The sequence below is a fragment of the Micrasema longulum genome, unplaced genomic scaffold (assembly GCF_059751315.1).
Source record: "Micrasema longulum isolate JH-2025_06_02 unplaced genomic scaffold, ASM5975131v1 h1tg000440l, whole genome shotgun sequence".
NCBI classification, from domain to species: Eukaryota; Metazoa; Arthropoda; class Insecta; order Trichoptera; family Brachycentridae; genus Micrasema; species Micrasema longulum.
The window spans coordinates 123,685-143,032 of record NW_028277639.1 but is presented as its reverse complement, the minus strand read 5'-3'; the positions used below and the strand labels follow the sequence as shown (position 1 = coordinate 143,032).

At 32.2% G+C, this 19,348-nt stretch overlaps 1 protein-coding gene across 1 annotated transcript in view; it reads right to left on the bottom strand.

The window, feature by feature from the left end:
- LOC148281534 (RYamide receptor-like) overlaps positions 1–12,422 on the bottom strand; it is a 188,694-nt gene extending 176,272 nt beyond the window's left edge. The window contains exon 1 of the mRNA XM_088226575.1: positions 11,724–12,422. Coding sequence (XP_088082701.1) covers positions 11,724–12,310 — 587 coding nt within the window. The 5' untranslated portion in view covers positions 12,311–12,422. The remainder of the gene's footprint in view (positions 1–11,723) is intronic.
- Positions 12,423–19,348: the final 6,926 nt, after the last annotated feature.

Genomic DNA, 19,348 nt, shown 5'->3' with positions numbered 1-19,348 from the left:
TAAACTATAATATTATTTACAAAAGCAGAAAAATTTAAATTATGATATACTACAAATTAAAAAGGGTATGAAAAATACTTGAAAATAACAAAATAAACAGAATACTAGGCATGGAAATAAATTCAACATAATGTTTACATTATGCAATCTGGGAAAGAAAATTGAAAAAGTTTAAAAATTACATGTATGTATATATACATACTGAACTAGTACAAAATAAAATCATTTTTTTTAATTAACAAAATATGCGCACACCCAATACAGGTTAATTTTTTTTTATCAAAAACGTATTAAAATTATGTATACAAGCCAATAAAAGTAAAAAAAAAACACAAATAACATTTAAATAGTATTAAAAACTACATATACAAGCAAAAACGGTAAAATATTAAAAGATATATGTTCAAGATGCGCATATATCCATTCAGCCGCTGCGCCACCTCGCTCACAAAAATATATCTCGCTTCGGCCGCTCCAAGCGTTGGCTTTCCACTCATCGAAGTTGGGAGTTGTTCGGATATAGAATATGTTTATTTACTGGAAAGGGAAGGAATGATATATATTCGTTTTGGGATATATATCCGAAGATATAGTTGTGTCCGGAGTTACCCATGCCTAGTCCTCAGTGCTTACGTCGCTTTTTCGCTGAGAGGACGTGTTGCGCATTGTCTCCTTGTTTGTTTATGTTTCATGTACATATTTGAAAAGTTTTCGATGTGCAAATAAAATTATGTAACACATTTTCAATGTTGTTTTTATCATTTTCCGTGTTATCCGACTTTGCCGTGGCCGATTTAGGTCGGATAATCAAGACTACTGTAGTTGTAACGTCAAGATTCGCGATAATGTTCTGAACAAATTTGAATGGTCAGGAACAAATAAACATAAATCATGACGTATTAAGAGCGTAGCCAATGGAATTACCGTTTTTGCGGGAATTCAAAATTCAAAATTTAAATATATTTTTTATGCTACTAATAATCAACATATTTTTTTTTAATGAACTTCATAGACCTTTATTACTTTAAAAATGTAAAAAAAATAAAAGTGATATTTTCCTATTCTAAAAACCAACATAATTTATACGTAAATGTACAGTGCGTTCAAATGTTTAATCACCCTGTGTTTGTCTGCTAACACAAACTAAATTCATATGTTTTCTTGGTTTACCGGAAGGTACTTACACATTAACGAAGGATTATAAATAATTGTACATGTAAATGCAAAATTATGCAAAAAGAAAAAATATTTTTCATAGGAAAGCAACAAAATGTAATGAGACTTTTTTTATTTATAAAAAATGATTTGAAGTCAACATTAGCATCATACATAGATGGTCTTGTGGAGGGTAACACCAACAGCCGTGAGGTTGGCAGAGCCGAACACCGCTTAGGCCCGCAACGCTTAATCCAATGCAACGTCAGCTCGGACAAGTTATTTAACGTCGTACATCGAATTATTTTTTTTTTCGAAACATTTCATCTTGGCATTTTGTGTCGCCCGTCTACTAGCTCCTCGCCAAGTGTTTGCTATGATAACTTCCTTTTGTACAAAATAATAGGATAAAACTCGCGTGTAACTGCTTAATAAATAACTTTAATTGTAATCCATCTTTCTCATTTAACCTCAAATCAACTCACGCGTACCCGTCCTATAGTCGTACGCTTTAAAAGTCAGTCCAGTAACCAGAGCGGTTATACAAAATTAAAATATTTTTTTAAAATTTAACAAATAGTGCCTTCCATATGAAGCAGGGGTAAATTAAAAAGAATAATGAAAATAAATAATACTTTGTCCTTTTGTTGCACAAGTTTAAATCATATGAGTTTGCGCATCAAGTGCAGGCATTCAAACCGGAAGCCGGACGTCCTAAAATATATTGTGAAGCTTAAGATCCGACAAACTAAAGATTATATTTTACCGGGTATTCGTTATAAGTTTTTTTCTTCATCGGACATCAACATAAAGGGGAACCCAAAAAAATATTGTCCATGAACATTTAAGTCCGAGCAGTAAAAAATTTCTATACTTCCGTATGGGTTAGAAATTGCAATATATTCATCAGAAAATGATTAAAGCACGCCAAAATCTCCGTGTCCTTCGTTGACTTTAGTTCGTTAGCGTTTTGCTCTATCTAAGACTTTCAAATGATTCAAACTATTCTTAAAGTTGACAACTTTTGATGATTTTCGTCTTCTCCAAGCGGATATATCTAATATAACTTAGGTTTAATGTTTCCAAGTGTTCAGTCACGTCCTTACACTAGGGCTCAAAAAACTCTATTTATTCACTACAAAATGAATGACCAGAATCTGATATGAACATCGAATGTTAAAAATCTAGGCGTTAGATTTGTGAACACTGACATTTCATGAACACATGGAGACAATCGGTGGTAATGCATTGAAGATGTTAGGATTTGTTCTACGTACTGCCAGGGTTTTCGAAAATACCCGCGTACGAAGAACTCTTTACAACTCCTTGGTGCGAAGTAGACTCGAGAGTGGCTCGATGATTTGGAGGCCACATGAACTGAAGTACCTTCTTATGATAGAAAAAAAAAATAGGCGAGGATGTTGAAAGTTACGCGATTATTTAATTTTTTAATCAAAAAGAAATTTGATTATTTATTAAGGGAATTTTTTTTTTCAACGGTACGTCTCGAAACCGATAGATATAAAAGATCGGTAAGTGATTATACACGGTTTTTCGGGTCCGGACCGCGAAATTTCAGAGGAACATTCCTAATGGTAAGCTTTAAAAAAATCCAAATATTTTTTTTCCAAAAACACTGTAAAAAAAGAAATTATCTCAAAATCAAGTAAATTTTTCATTTCTAGGACAAACATCCCTTCCGCAAACCCTTACCCCTCCCCAACAAAAAAAAATGGGATTAAAACGTATTTGACCAACGAAGCGATAAGAGAAACGGCTGGGTAGGCTCTCCTCTGGGTAGGGGCTTGTGAAGGGACTGGTTGTCCAAAAAATTAAGGATTTTCTACATTTTGAGATTACAATTTTTTTTAATGTCTTTTTGATTTATTAGTAATGTTCTTCTGAAATTTCACGGTCTGGCCCTGAAAAAACGTGTATACTAATATTTACTAACATTAATTAATGCTATTACTTTTATTAAATTACTATAATCGACATAGACTATTGTGATATAAGTAAATGGAGTTTTTACTACCATTTGTGTTTGCAATATGGTCGTGAGGAATTACAATATCCAACAAAGGTCCTCCATATAATTTGCCAAACTCACAATGAGAAGGGCAGTGAAAGTCGTAGAGTTAAATTAAATCAAATCGCGATATACGATTAAGGAGTTACTAGAATTATTTGAGCGTATGAGAGTTATAGCGGCGATTAACAAAATAATGACGCGTGGATGGACACTAGGTCTAGTTGTGGGGGGTGCTAAACGAATTCTGGGGTAGGGTAGGTAAGGTGGGTTCGTTGATAATATTGTGACAATAATTGACACTGCATCCCTACACAATATATCCGCAACAAAATATTAAATGCTAGTATATAAGTTCTTTGGTATCATTCACCATTTTGATGCATTATTCACCTCCACCACACCAGAATGAAATCGCTCGAACCACTGCTGTGCAGCACGAACCAAAAGAATATCGGCCCCGTATACATCGCAAATTTTTTTGGTTGCTTTTGACGCTTTTTTCTCTTTCAGGTAGTAAAAATGTAAAATATGGCGAATTTCTTCCTTTCAAACCTCCATACTCGACGCTCGATAGTTCACGAATAAACCAATCAAGCGCAATACTGTCAAAGAAGCTTTTGTAGTGTATACTTACATCCTTGTGATCAGATGTAATCAATAATGAATGAGATATACTAAGTTGAAAAAAAAGAGCGTGAAATATGAAATTACTTTTTTCCCCATCCCATTATTTTAACCTGTCTATGTTTTCCTAGGTACTTTTCTCGATTTAACAATTCTGACTATGTCTTTATCTTGAAATTTTATATCGTTTACAAATAACTATGGACTCTTCTTTTACAATACTAAATATATCTACTAGATATCAGTCATGGATTTTATTTTATGTTTTTTTTTTTTACTTTTTGTATTTGCTTCTTTATTTTTGTTATCCCAAATAAACAAAATCAGATAAATCAAACCTGTAAAAGGAAAAAACTACCTCAAAATATATTTGTAAAATTTTGTGTAAATGTTGATCCTTTGTTATTTATTTATTTAACAGACTAATGTAGTATATTCTAACAGTGGCAAATACAATTTCTTATAATAAATACAGGCGCAAATAAATAAATAACAAATAAATAAAATTAAAGGTAGAACAAAAAAAAAAATACTACCTCAAGACCGGTCTATCTTAATGATTTTTAAAATATATAAAAACTCACACCATAAAAGTCCAGATCTTGTCTCGGGTTTACAATACGACACAATCGGGACATTGGTGCATGCAAGTCATAGTTTGTGCTGTGTTGATCGAGGAACAGCAGATTATTATTTCGCAACCAGCTTATTGGAACATTGAATGCCACTTGTTCCAGTAACAATGGTACATCAATTAAGCAATTCAGTAAATTAAACATAAATATGGAGTCAATGTTATTTCAACGTTTTTGTAGACTTGAGATTTTTAATACTGACTCCATTTCATATAATATCGTCGCTTAAATAATAACATCAGGCACTTATGCGTTACAAACAGTGCTTACCGGAATACCACGAGCCGGATCAATTTCCTCTCGATTTCCTTTGTCAGAAATTTTACCGGAGAGTTATCATTGAGTCTAAAATAGACGTTCTTAGTTATACTTATTTCACAGAGGAAAATAGTTTTGATTTAGCCCGGATGCAAAGTTAACAAGCTACTTTTTAAAATTTTAACCATGGTTTATTTAAAAAAACAATTTTGGATTTTTTAAATCTTTAAAAATGGTACAGTCAACTTTTGCTATAAGTATCGTCGCGTCAGCGTCGGCGACATTCACCTAAGCAAGGCGTTGAAACGTGAGGACTTGACATATAAGTTATCACAACCTGTAATAACTTACCAAGTTATGGAGAACCTGTGTACACCCCTCACAACTCACCCTGAGGGCGAAACTCATGTTTCTAGGAAATATTTTATTCCCAAATCCTTTTTTGACACTAAAACTACTCAGAGCATTAATATTTGTAGTGTAAAAACATTTTTTATGAAGAATTTTACAATAAATACGCATTAAGCTTTTATCGCTGTAAACCTGGCATTAGATATGTCAGAAAATGTTAAAAGGTCTTGCCCAAGTACAGTAACTTGCACAATAATTATTGTGCTAAACCTTGGGTAATTTTCTAAAAGTATTTTTTATTATTTTATTTATTTGTTTATTAAAGACACCATACGTCTTTTTTTATATAAATACAGGGTAAAAAATAACAATTTAGAAAATTAAGACCAATTACAGATTTCACATTAAATGTATTATTAATGCAGGAGGAAAGGAGAAAAAAATAATTAAATTTAAAAAATAAAAAAAATTAATAAAAAAAAAAATATTAAAAAAGTACGTAAAAGGAAAAAGACATTGTATAGCTCCAACTCTACCTTCCTCCTCTCTCTTTCAGTTTCCATGAACATATATATTTCTTAGTAAAAAATCTCAACCAACAATAATTAGATGCAGGTAGTAGATGTACATATAAATAAGTAAAAATCAAAAGATAAAATTTAAAGTTAAAATTAAAAGTAAAAAGTTAAGCAGGAGATAAATTTAAAATGTCTTTAACAGATCTGAAAGAAATGGTAATGGTATTTACAGTGTAATATGTCGATGTCACTAAAACTGTTATTATGGGTAATCTGAATTATTCGAAGAGTGCTATTTTTCATATAATCAGTCATTGAGTTAGAAATGTCGAAGAGTACAGATTGACGAGTTCTACAAACAAGGGATCGATATAAAATGCTTCTAACTATTTCTGGGCTATCATTTAGGTTATTAACAATTTTATAAAAAAAGCTCATATCCAACTTCATACGCCGAGTTCCGAGATTTTAAACCTTGTAAAAATTAGCGGACTCAGTCCTACTAGAAAACGAAAAATTATTTTTGAAATCTAACTGTTTAAGAAAACAGTTTTGAATGCGTTCAATGCGATTTTTGTAAGTATTATATTGAGGATTCCAAATCGGAGTACCAAACTCTAGGACACTACGTACATACGAAAAAAAATACGTTTTACACGGGGCAATTTCTAGGATTGAAAATGAACAAGTTCCGTGTTTTTTTTTTATTTGTAAATGGACTAATAATAAAATGAACCAAAAAAAATATAAAAAATAAAATAAATAAAACAACTTTGTTTTTAACCACTAATTTTTATTTTTACCTACCGGTTTTAACTCAAACAAGCTTCTTTGTCAAGGTTTACGTAAGTTACGTAAACCTTGACAAAGAAGCTTGTTTGCTTTAAAACCGGTCGGTGAAAAATAAAAATTAGTGGTTAAAAACAAAGTTGTTTTATTTATTTTATTATAATGAATAACCACAAAGTTAGTGCTTCAAATATAAACTTTATACAAAAAAAAATATTTTTGTATATCATAATATTATCAGCAATATGAAATTACTACGCCTGTGACACCAAAATTAATCTTCGGTGAGTTGTCCTGATTGGTGAGTTGGTTCCAGTTACCGAAAATTTATCACAACTAATCTATCATCCGTTGATTTTGGAGATCTAATGACGCAGTTCATTTTTATTTATTATAATTTTTACATTTTCGAGAAACTTCGCCGCAATTAAATACTCTCAAATTTTTACCGCACGTAAGAAATCATTTTTATATCCAATTTTCTGTAGCAATGAACTTTCCTCATTGGATGTAAGCATGCGTAGTACCTAAATGTTTTCGGTGTCATGACAGATAACGGGCAGCGTAACGGTTGGCAAAACGAGCTATCTTGTGACGTCGCGACTATCAACACCTTACATTATAATAATATATTAACACATTATATTATTATGTGATCAAAAATCAACATCAGGATTTTAAAATACCTTGGATCAAAAACCTTATTGAAATTCAGCTTTTTCAGAATAGTAAGACAAGCGTGAAATGAATAAATCTAGAAAAACAAATAAGATCAAGGGTAAATAAATTGTCGCAAGCAACAAAAAATACGCGTTGACAGTTGAAGTTTACGGTTAACAGTACCACAGATGTGAGATGCGCGCACAGATCTTGGTTCAAATATATACTTTAATATAGGAAGTGTACTAATTTATATGAATTTGACCATAGATTTCACCCAGTTAGTGAATTACATAACATAATATTAATTTATATTATATTCAATATATTCAATATCAAATACATAGATGGCGCTCCAAACGCGCTAGCGAAAGCTTTCCCTGTTTCATGACATATATACTAAAACCAAAAATGTCACCGATATGGATATTCGCTAATAAGCGGAATGGGGAATGTTGTAGAATTCTACATAAAAGTGGCCACTTGAACCCAACCTATGACAGGTCATAAGCCCTGTAAACGCTCGAATATCCATAATCTTGAAACAAAAATTCTACCCATCTCTGTAGTGATATAAATAATAATAATATTAATTTGTTTGAATCTAGCGAAAAATCTTGATTCTTTTCTGATACATGTAATACGAGTCTAATTCATCAGTCCTTCTATCAAATATACAATGTTTTGAACAATTAAACAAAATTTCCTCTTTTGACCCTTTGTTCTTGTTTTGGGTTTCATTCCCAGCGAGATAAAAAAAAAATCATGTGTTTTCATTCATTTTTCTCAACGACCTCCGATCACGTTGTTTGTTCGCAAACCTTGGCGATAAATCATTCGACAATGAAATGGTTCCTATGTTTATATATTGTTTATTATTATGTTCCCGCACGCCCTCATTTAAGTCCTACTGGCACGTGTTTGCCGCTTTTGAAACAAAACACAAATTATACAGCCATTGAAAGAACACGTGTGCATAAACGATTTCTATGAGACCCTATCAACTATTCAAAGCAAGCTGGTATCACGAAGGTAAGACTGATCATTTTACATAAAGATAATATGATCAGTCTCACGCTTCAGGTGCCAGTCCAAGGACTATTTATTTATTTATTTATTAGTGTATACACGGCACACATGCCTTTTATAAACATAAACATAAATACAATTAACATACAGTGTTCTGTTACAAAATTATGAAATAATATTATAAAAATATATCTTTACATATTATTACACAGCTGTTTTATAAATGTTCTATAGAATAACTTTGGAATTTTAATACTTAACATACTTAGGTAGAAAAATAATAAAAATAAAAATAATGAAATAGCAAAAATCATAAATCATTGATTCGTTGGTATTGTTGCAATGTATATTAAATACCCTAGGAATAATACTTATTGTCTCCTGATAAGAGCTCAGGGGTTCTCAACCATTTTAAAAATGTAAAAAATAAATATAAAAAGAAACAAAATAATAAACCCTCCAAGAAATTAAATATTAATTTGTTTTTTATACATATAAAAATTAAATTTTAAAAACTAAAAAAAAAAACAAATATCTAGTTGTACGACGTATAAAAATATTTGACATGTATTTATTTTTACATTTCTTTTTCTTTTTTTTTATAAATGACTATGAAATATTCTAGTGTCAAAACACCCTTTAGAATAAGTATGTCTATCAACAATGTTGGGAATAGAACCCGAAACCTCTAATTTTTCCAGCTTTGTTTATATCCAATTTTCCGTCGCGCTGAACAATTGAAATTTGTTTCACGTGTTTTAAAGCGCTAAACCATTTTTTTTTGTTTTTATTTTTTTTTTTCAAGAAAATTTCATCACTCGCACAAATATCAGTTTTGTTATCACTGCTTATCACCATTTTCCTAACTACCGCCAATGGTGATTATGGCACATCATTGGTACTCTGATTGTAGCATATCGACATAATTTTATTTACAAAGAAAGTAAAGTGATCAATCTGACAACCTTGAAAATCAACATTTTATTTCCAGTTTATAAATCAATAGATCAAGAATTTTATTCGACAGGAATTTACAGGAGTTATTAATAAAAGGAATAGGAAAACGGTACCCAAACCCAGTACGTACTCGCAGCAATTAATTACTAGGTTTTGTTTTTTTATTGGACATCCCATCTATTGAAGTTTCTATCAAGGAATAGAGTGTTTCTCCCTTAGTTTCGGATCGTTAAATTTACCCTTATACGAACTACTTTCAAACAAAATTTCAAGAGCGATGTATACTTTATAACATGGGTGGCCAACCTTTTCAGCAGCCGGGCCAGATTTTGGAAATGAGATTTCCTACCGGGTCGTACAACAAAATTTCTTCTATTATTCAATGCAAATAAAAAATATGTACATTTTTTAAGAATATATAACAAAAATGAGAGTCAAATATATTTATTAGATTAGAGTTACAATACAAAAAATAGCAATCCAAAATATTATCATAAAAAATAAACAAAATATAATAAATTTTATATACCGTAGGTATGTTAGATTATAGGAAATGGAGACAGATTAAAGCAGGTTGAAGAATTTGTATATTTGGGAAGTATGTTTACAAGAGACGAAGAGAAGGGTTAGTGCCGGAAACATAGTTAATGGTGCCTTAAAATATATAGTGGCAAATAAGAACTTATCGAAGAAGCAAAATTGGCAGTACATAATGGAGTTCTGGTACCAACCCTTATGTATGGTAGTGAAGCGTCGTGTTGAAAAAAGAAGGATGAAAGTAGAGTGAATGTTGTCGAAATGCTATCTCTCAGGCGAATATGTGGTAAGATTATGTATGATAGGTGTACAAATGTCGAAATTAGAGCAGAGTGCAAGGCTGAGATAAGCATTATCGACAAAATTAAGAAAGGGCTCTTACGATAATTTGGTCGTGTGGAGCGGATGAGTGATGAAAGAACGGCTAAAAGAGTTATAGTGCAAGTGTGCCTGGATGTAGAAGCCGAGGAAGGCCGAGAAAGACGTGGCCGAGAAAGATACTACTTAATATGGGATATGATACAAACTATGCACAATGGAATGTTCTTTTGGTGGTTTTATGTACACCATTAAATTGCCCTTGGTGTATATTTATACGAAAACGGAGCTACATACATTATCCATCGAAATAACTTTTTTTTTTGCATAATATGCCCCGCGGGCCATTAGCAGACACCCAGCGGGCCGCATGCGGCCCGCGGGGCGCGGGTTGGCCACCCTTGCTTTATAACATAGTATAACCAATGTGCTTCCAAGTATTTCAAATAGCAAAAAATCATGTAAGAGTATAGATTACATAATGAGTAGAACTAAAATGGCTCCGAAGACTTCAATTTTTACATCTACTATATCTGAACTCTGGCAGCTTTAAAAAAGAACTGGTTGTGCGGTTAGGCAAAGCAAACGCCACATTCAACAGTATGAAGGCTATCGGAAGATTGAATATTTACTCAATGAAAACCAAATGCCGCCAAAATAACGCTGATATAACGCCTGCATAACACCTAATCTCCTCTTCGGATTCAAATCGTGGCACTGCACTAGGGCCCAAAATGTGTCCATGTTTACTAAGTTTTTTTTTCAAGTTTTAGTTCTTCGTCTACAATTACATCAGTGGCTAATTTAAGAATTATTTAAAAAAGTTAATTCAACTGTTGAATTAACTACCTGGTAAAAGAAGAAGTATAAAATTTGGAAAATTGTTTTCAGGCGTTGCCTAGTGGGGGATTTGGTTCAGCCGGATGAATCTCACCCACGTGATAAAGGTTTCAGCTCTTTTACTTCACAAAAGTCAACAGATGGAAGAGTTGAGGAAATGTGTGTAAAGTGGCCACTTATACAGCCAATGATGATAATGAAGCCCTGTAAATGCCTAGACTTCCATATTTCCTTCTCAAAAATGTTTTCTCTCTCTGTTGAAATAAATTTAAAAAGTTAAATGAAGTTTGTCTTATGAATTCTTGAGTTGCTGTTAGATAAGGGAAGTTATTTACTAACTTGAATATTTTCTTTTGCTGTCTTTGTAGTCTGTTTATATCATTTTGATTTCCTGTTCCCGTTAACATATAAAATACACATGTGGTAATCAAACCAAATAATATATTATTATAGTCCTTAAAATAAAGCTTGATTAGAATGACATTTGTCATAAAAAGTGACGACATAACTTTGTAGAAACGTCTAAGGAGTTATTTATACTGACACAAAAAATCATTTGTATCTAGCGTGTTAATTATTTTTTTAAATATAATGTTTGACACATAAATCAACATTAATATATAAAATAAGCTTTAAAACTCAAATAAACAATTAACGACGTTCTTACAAGGTTATATCATTTTGCAAAAACGTTAGAGATGGGACAAATTGATCAATGTAAATTGGTCGAATAAAAAAATAGTTCATTTGATGTTGTTCATGAAAGAGGTATAAATGTCTTATTTTTTGGTGAATAATTATGTAAAATACACTATTTCCGGAAACAGAGTTTCATGATTGCATAAAAAAACTGATAAAATCGATTTGATCAGTGATCAGTTATTTCCCATCACTAATGACATTACTTTGACAGCTGTCATTCTAATCAAACTATATTTTAAGGACTTTAGGTACGTTATTTTTAAAAATGTTTTTGCATTAGTACTAACAGTTTTTTTTAATATATTAATTTTAACTCACCTATGACACGCCTCATGCCACGGGGTTGGGCGCACTAAGGCGGAGACTATCGGGATCGGCGCCGCCGTGGCCAGGGCACCCGTCCACACCGCAGCGATGGCCCCCTGAGCCGCCGGCTTGGACAGGCGGGGCCTCAGCGGGCGAGTGATGGCCCTGCACCGGTCGGCGGCCAAGGCCACCAGGGTGTACGCACTCACCAGCACCGACACCGCCTGCGAGTAGTTCACCAGCCGACACAGCGTCACACCGAACGGCCAGTGATTCAACACCAATTGGGACATGAACGAAAACGGCACGCAGAAAACCGACATCAAGATGTCTCCCAGAGCCAAATTGGCTATGAAATAATTCGTCACAGTACGCATTCGAGGAAAAGCTCTAACTATGAAACACACTGCACCGTTTCCGAGCAACGCCACTAAGAATATAATGCAATACATCACTGTCACAAAACCTTGAAAATATGGCGATCCGAGCACTCCAGGACCCACCCATTGGTCGGTACAATCTATTTCCATAGTATTGTTAACGTTGGAACAATTTAGACATTCCATGTTTTGGAATAACCACGTTTGTTCCGTGGTCATTTTAATACCCGTGTTGTTAAAAAAGGTCTGCAATGTTGGGTTAAAATTTTATCACTTTTAATACATCAAAATCCACGAACGTTTCTGAATGATTCTTCATAGTAGATGTTTCCTGAAATAATAATAGAGAATTAGAAAAAAAAAAAAAAAATTATCGTCACTAGCCGGCAACAGACGGCTATCGTCGATATCATGCTAGAGAATGCGGCCCTTCGGACTTCATGTAATCGGCCTTCCGGGCCATTGTCTATCAGCCCTACTGGCCTCAGTTTTATTCTCTTTGTCTCTCGGTTGATAAGAATCTCAGCCACTTAGAGATATCGTCTCTATAGGCCTCACTTTTTTTGTTATTCGGAGTTATCTAAATGTAATGAAAAATCTCACAAAATTTAGAGAAATATTTCTTATCTTTAAAAAAATATTTGTTAGTAAGCGACTAAATTTAAATAGAAAATAATAATATTTATATTTAAAACATTGACTTTGTAGTCAAAAATTTTACTAAATGTTATTAAATATTTTTATGTAACCACTTACCGTCACAAAAATATAAAACAAACATGTCATACATTTTAATAAGCACATGCACAGATTAGGACACACATGCACTAATTAGGACAAAAATCGCACTGATTAGATTATGAAAATATTTAATAAGAGTTTTTTTTCAACTGTTTCTCAAACAATATAAAATATATTCATTATCTAATCAGTGCAATTTATTTCTTATCAGTGCATGTGCTTATTAAAGCGCATGTCGTGTTGGTTTTATATTTTTTGGCAATAACTATGGTGAATGTGTATGGTGGGTTTTGCATGTTGGTTTAATTAGTGTCCTGACGAAAAGATGGGTACGTCCTCGAAACGGTAGATATAGAACAGTCGGTAAGTGGTTATATACAAGTATGTAATAACATGTACAGAAGAATAAGTTATTAAAAAAAATAACAGTCAGCTGTGGCCGACAGTTACGTAGAGTTTAGGGACAGACGCAATAAATCAATTATATAGTAATAATATTATTGATATACGAGTATGTTCTCGAATCATTCAATCTGAATTCATTCAAAGAGATCAAAAAGTATTCTCGCGGCTTTTAAAAAATAAAAAAGTTTAGAGGTAAATCTTTTTAGATAATATTGAAAAATATATTCTCGCGGCTTATTTAAAGAAAACAATTTTGAGGTGTAAATTATTTTGATAATAATAGTTGTTTAAATACATTTTCATGGTTTATTTTGAAATATAAATTAAGGTAAATATTTATACAAATATGGAGAGATAATTATTATTTTGTTCGAAGATTAAGTTTAAACACTCAAAAATTGCTCTAATTTAGCATTGATACCCACGATAAAAAGGCTCAAACTCCTGTGCGCGAGCATAAGGGATATAAGCAACTAATCAATTCTAGAGTAATTATATTATACATAACCGAATTCGTGTTATCCAGAAATTTCCAGAAATAATTACTTAAGTACATGGCCTTGTAGTATGTAGTAACTTATGGTAACAACTTCATTGATTTATGCACCAAAAGTAACAAATAAGAAAATAATGAAGAAAAATGTTTTGAGTATGTCCAAACGTTCGCAAACCAGCTGGATTTTCTCCTTAGGGGGTTATATAGATCTTAATTTGTTGCAATAGAGAGGGAAGACATTTTTGAGAAGGAAATTTGGAAGTCTATGTATTTAAGTCCTTAAATCTATCTCCATTCTCGATAAATTGGTTTTCAACATATTTACGTGGCCGTCGACAATGCGTTAAAATGGCAGATGTCTTTTCAGATTGTATTGATCTTACCGCCGGTGTGCCACAAGGAGAAGTACTTTCTCCACTTTTATTTTCCCTTTTTATCAATCCAATAACAAAAAACCTCCCCTGTTCGTACCATTTGTATGCCGATGATTTGCAATTATATATTCATTTTAAACCCGGTGACATTGTTGGAACATATAAAGTAATGTCAATTGAACTCGAGCATATCTCTTCATGGACAAAAAAACATGGACTTCTCATAAATCCAACAAAAACCCAAACTGTACTTGTTGGTAGTAAAAAATGTTTTCTAATGTGAATTTTTCCACGCCTCCTCTTTTCAAAATAGATGGTACAGATATTCCATTCATGACTTCAATCAAAAACTTAGGTGTTATCATTCATAAGCATTTAGGATGGCACGATCAGGTTAACGAAATTAGTCGTAAACTTTATGGCAGTTTGCACTCACTTAAAATAGTATAAAATTTCTTGCCAATTAATATTAAGCAAACATTAGTCCAGAGCTTATTTCTTTCACTACTTGACTATGCAGATGTATGTTATCCAGGTGCTAACTCTGAATTACTTGATAAATTAAAACAATTGCCGAATTTTTGCATACGATATATCTTTGACCTTCGCAAATTCGACTACATAACCGAATATCGCACGCAACTACACTGACTCAGTACCAAGCGTAGAAGAAACATACACATTCTATCACTTCTTCACAATATTCTAAATAATCCCACTTCACCTGTTTATTTGAGAGAGCTCTTCCAACATATATCACAACACGGCCTATCTCTTCGTTCTAGTAACAAGAAAACCCTTTTAATACCCTTTCATCGCTCTAATTTTCTTGCCTTCTCTTTCTCAGTAGTAGCTGCTTGATTGTGGAATAATCTACCCACTATTGTTAGAGACGCCCCTTCTTTATTTACATTTAAGTGAAGATTCAAATGTCATTATCTAAATATTTAAGTTGTTCCTTTATCCTTCTTCTTTCCTTCCCATCCCCTTTCCGCTCTTCATAATATAGTGTTAATTTGTTATGTATTTTTATTTTCTTAATCTTTGTTCTTAATTTTTGTATAAAATTGCAAGATTCAATTTGTCCATGTACTTGTAATTTTCTCAAACTGAACGGTTTGGGTAGGTAGAAAGAAATTGTCTTAAGGCAATATGCTCGCCTTTATATGTTTAAAAAGTGTTAAATAAATAAAATAAATCAATAAATGCCAAGACATACATGTTCCCTTCCCTAAAATTGTATATATCTCTATTTAAATATTTTAATCTTAATAACTAGGCAATGAAATATATTGTTTAATAAAATAATGGATTCATTTGAATTAGAACAAAGCAACTTCATATAAATGGAGCCATTTTCGTTCTTGCGAAATGCTTTCTTAAGACGGCAATTTTCCTAACGATCTTAATCATTACATCGACGAAATGATATAATTAGGATTTGGGAAGATAATACTCCCGTAATATAGACGATCTATCATTTATCATAGCGAACAAAAACATTACTCTATGTGAATAATGTTTATCATAATTTCCTAACGCTTCCTATTATTTACAAAATATTGCGTATTTTTTTATTTATTATATTTCATTATGAAAAGGGTGTTATTTTGGAAGCTTGAGAATTACAAATTGGAATAAAAGCATGCAAATTAAGAAAATGAGCAACAAAATTAAAGCAAAACAAAACGTCACAACTTTGGAACCACTACCTAAATAACGATTTTTTTAATATAAAAATTATATTTAAATTCATACAAATAACCAAAATATATTTATTTAGTCATTATTTGTTGACTTGAACCGTAAATAACTTCATCAATAAAATTGGAATCAATTTGTGGCAGAGAAGGATTCAAGGATCAGAAGTAACAATCAGTTTAGGTTGCAGGTAAAAAATCTTCACCCCTTAAATCTGGTGTTCCACAAGGTTCCGTGCTTGGTCCTATACTCTTCACACTGTTTATCAGCGATGTGTCCAAAATTATTTATTTATTCGGTTTACTTTTTCACTGCTATGCAGATGATAAACAAATCTATTTTAAAAGCTGTCCATAAACTATTTAATAAAGCGCGTGTCTCAATGCATCCAAACCGTCAATAACTGGATGTTATCAAACAGATTCAAACTTTATCCATCTAAAACTAAGCTTTTACTGACAAGAACAAAAAGGTGACAGCAAGTTTTAGGACCGATCTTTTATTTTAATCACACGTTGTGATTGTATCCTTAGTATTAATGTTAAAATACTGGGTGTTTATTTAGATTCAGTTTGTTCTCTTTATTTTTAGGAAAATAAAATGGTTTGTGTAGGTTTCTTCCATCTCCGACAAATCGATTCCGTACGAAGAAAAATTCCTCTAAAAACTCTTGTGAATGCTTTCAGGATTACTGTAATGGAGTTTATGCAATTCTCCCATAATACCAAACTTATAAACTTCAGTCTGTTTGCAATGGGGCAGCACGGCTTTTTAATGGAGTAAAAATACATTCTCATATTTCGTTGAGATTTGCCCAGAGATAATAAAATGTTAGTTTTGCTGGACAGTATTCGAATCCCTTCATAAAATGGCTCCAAGATACTTATTTAACCTTCGTGTTATTGAAAATACATGGCAAATAAAATCAACTTTTAGGTTAGCATTTGACGAAGGCAGAGGCAAACTTGTAAGAACCCGGCGCTGCCAAACACTTTGTTCTGAGATCGTGTTTTTGCCATAGCCGGCCTCTTTCCCTAGAAACAATTGTCTACACACTTGCGAATCATCAACAGTCTCAGTCAGCTTAGATCTTAACTAAAATTTCACTTCTTCCGTTTATCTAACCTTCGATTTTAAAATCATAAAATATAATATGTAATGTTATTTTAGTTAGAATGTAAGTTTACGTATAAAATTGTAAAGCGCCCTTGAGGCGAATTTCCACTAAAATGGCCATATGTAAATTAGCCAAATATTATTATTAAAAATAATATCAAAACTAGGACCTGGAATTTACGACGCTACCACTGGACTACAACACGATTATTATTATTCTTTATTTGGTATTCATCAAATCTCTTATAATCGTCAATAAATAAATTATAATTATTAAGATATATCAATAATTAGTCAATATTTAATTGACTTTTATATATTTAATATCAAACAAATTTAAATAAAAAAACTAAAATAAATAATAGCGAATCTAATGCTAAGCTCTCTTGTCCTGCAAATATTCGTCGACGCTTTAGTAGCTTTTAATAATTAAATTTATATTCTAGTACCACATAAATTTCGACGAAAAATACCAACAACAATATCAAAAACTAAAAAGTATTGAAAAGGTAAAGGTATTATCAAAATGAAACTAATTATTTTGGTTCTAGGATACATTATAATTTCATTACCTTCTAGGCAAAATATTTAATAAATTGTAAGCCCTAATTAAAAGGCTCCTTCTAATTACTTTGGGTTCGTTTGATAAACCTAAATTTTAATATTTAAAATATTAATATCGTTAACTCTGAAGTCGTTTTACCAATATTGTTTATATTTTACGTACTAAAATCATTGTTTTGGCCTAAGGCCATTCTTTTGAAAGGCTTCTCTATAACCCTTCAATAACCTTCTAATATACAAAAGCGTGGTTTTACCCTTTTAAAATACAATAAATGCTTTCAAACGAATGGATACAGTATTTTTAAGGGCTTCTGATGATTGAGTCAATGGCGTTTTTTCATTTTTTAGATTGATAAAGGTTTCTAGGTTCAAAAAATATTATTTTTCGTCGATTTTTTTGTTTAATTACAAGTTTAACAGTTGTAAGTTTATTACAAGTAACATAGCATTTTTGAGAAATCTTTTCTTATTTAAATATACGTGTAATTATAGTATTTAATTTTTCTTTAATATTATATGCGTTTTATGTTCATTATATTAATAAATAAAAAAAATAGAAAAACAACAAAATAATTAAGGCTGTTAAAGATATACCTTCAACATAGAATCAAAATGAGGAAAAAGGACCAAATAGCAGAGATACCTGGAAGAATTGCACTAGACTGTACAGGCTTTGGTAAACTCGATCGCATCTTCCAAAATGAAATAGTTCCAATAAACATAAAAGAAAACTCTTCAACACACGAATCCTCCCGGTTGTGGCATATGGGGTGGAAACAATGACAGTAACTGCCAACACAATATATAAGTTTAAGCGTACACATCGGTCTATAGAAAGGCAAATGTTAACATTAAGTCTGAAGGACAAAATTAGAAATTAAGAGAACAGACGCCGAACAAAGGTCGCCGACTTATCAGACCGAATCGCTAAATTAAAATGACAATAGGGGGGTCACGAGACAGGTAAAACGAGAGATGGACAGCCGGAGTTGTGAAATGGGGGCCGTGGCCAAACAATAGACCAATGGGGCGACCCCAGAAAAGATGGGTAGATGATGTGATCCCTGAGAAAGAAAGCTAAGAAAGAAGAGTTTATTACAAAATATGTCATTCAAATACACTAAATAATGCACAACCTTACCATTACCAAGATAGAATAGCTTAAGACGCAAATGTCTAAGGTAGACATTAGAAACATAAAAAAAAAAGTTCTATATTACACCTGACTTGATCGTAATACCACGTATAAAGGAAAAAAGTACGTTAGCTAATTTGCATTTCTTCTTTTCTCCAAACGACTGAAGCCGTAATAAATTGTGGGTACAACTACAGATAGTATTCGTACTACCGTAAGTAAAGATACCTCTGAAATGACTCTGAACCATCTCTAGCATAAAAGACTTGAATAAGTTCTCGTTGTTAACAGACAAATGGCGTTATCTTAGCTTTTTTACACCAAGAAATTTAGCTTACTTCTTCGTTAAGCTCAATCATTAGGCTTGAAACGACAGTATATGTTATTCAACCAAAGTGCAAACAACATACTTGTTCATAGCTTTAAACGTGTTAAATTTCTTGCCAATTTTTTTGACAATTTTACAACAATACTATTTTTTTTTTATCTGTAGTTGAAGCTCATAGAATTCTTATGGGGGCTTACGGCGATCATACTCTATCGGAAACAACATGCAAGAATTGGTTTCTATGCTTTGAAGGTACAGAACGCTCTGGCGCATCGAAACAATTTGAAGACGAAGAATTGAGCATAGAGCACAGCGTAGGGACATTAAACGCAGCGCATCTCGATCACCTGTTGCATTTAGTTACGGGATCAATCTTATGCTTTCTGGTTATTTTTCA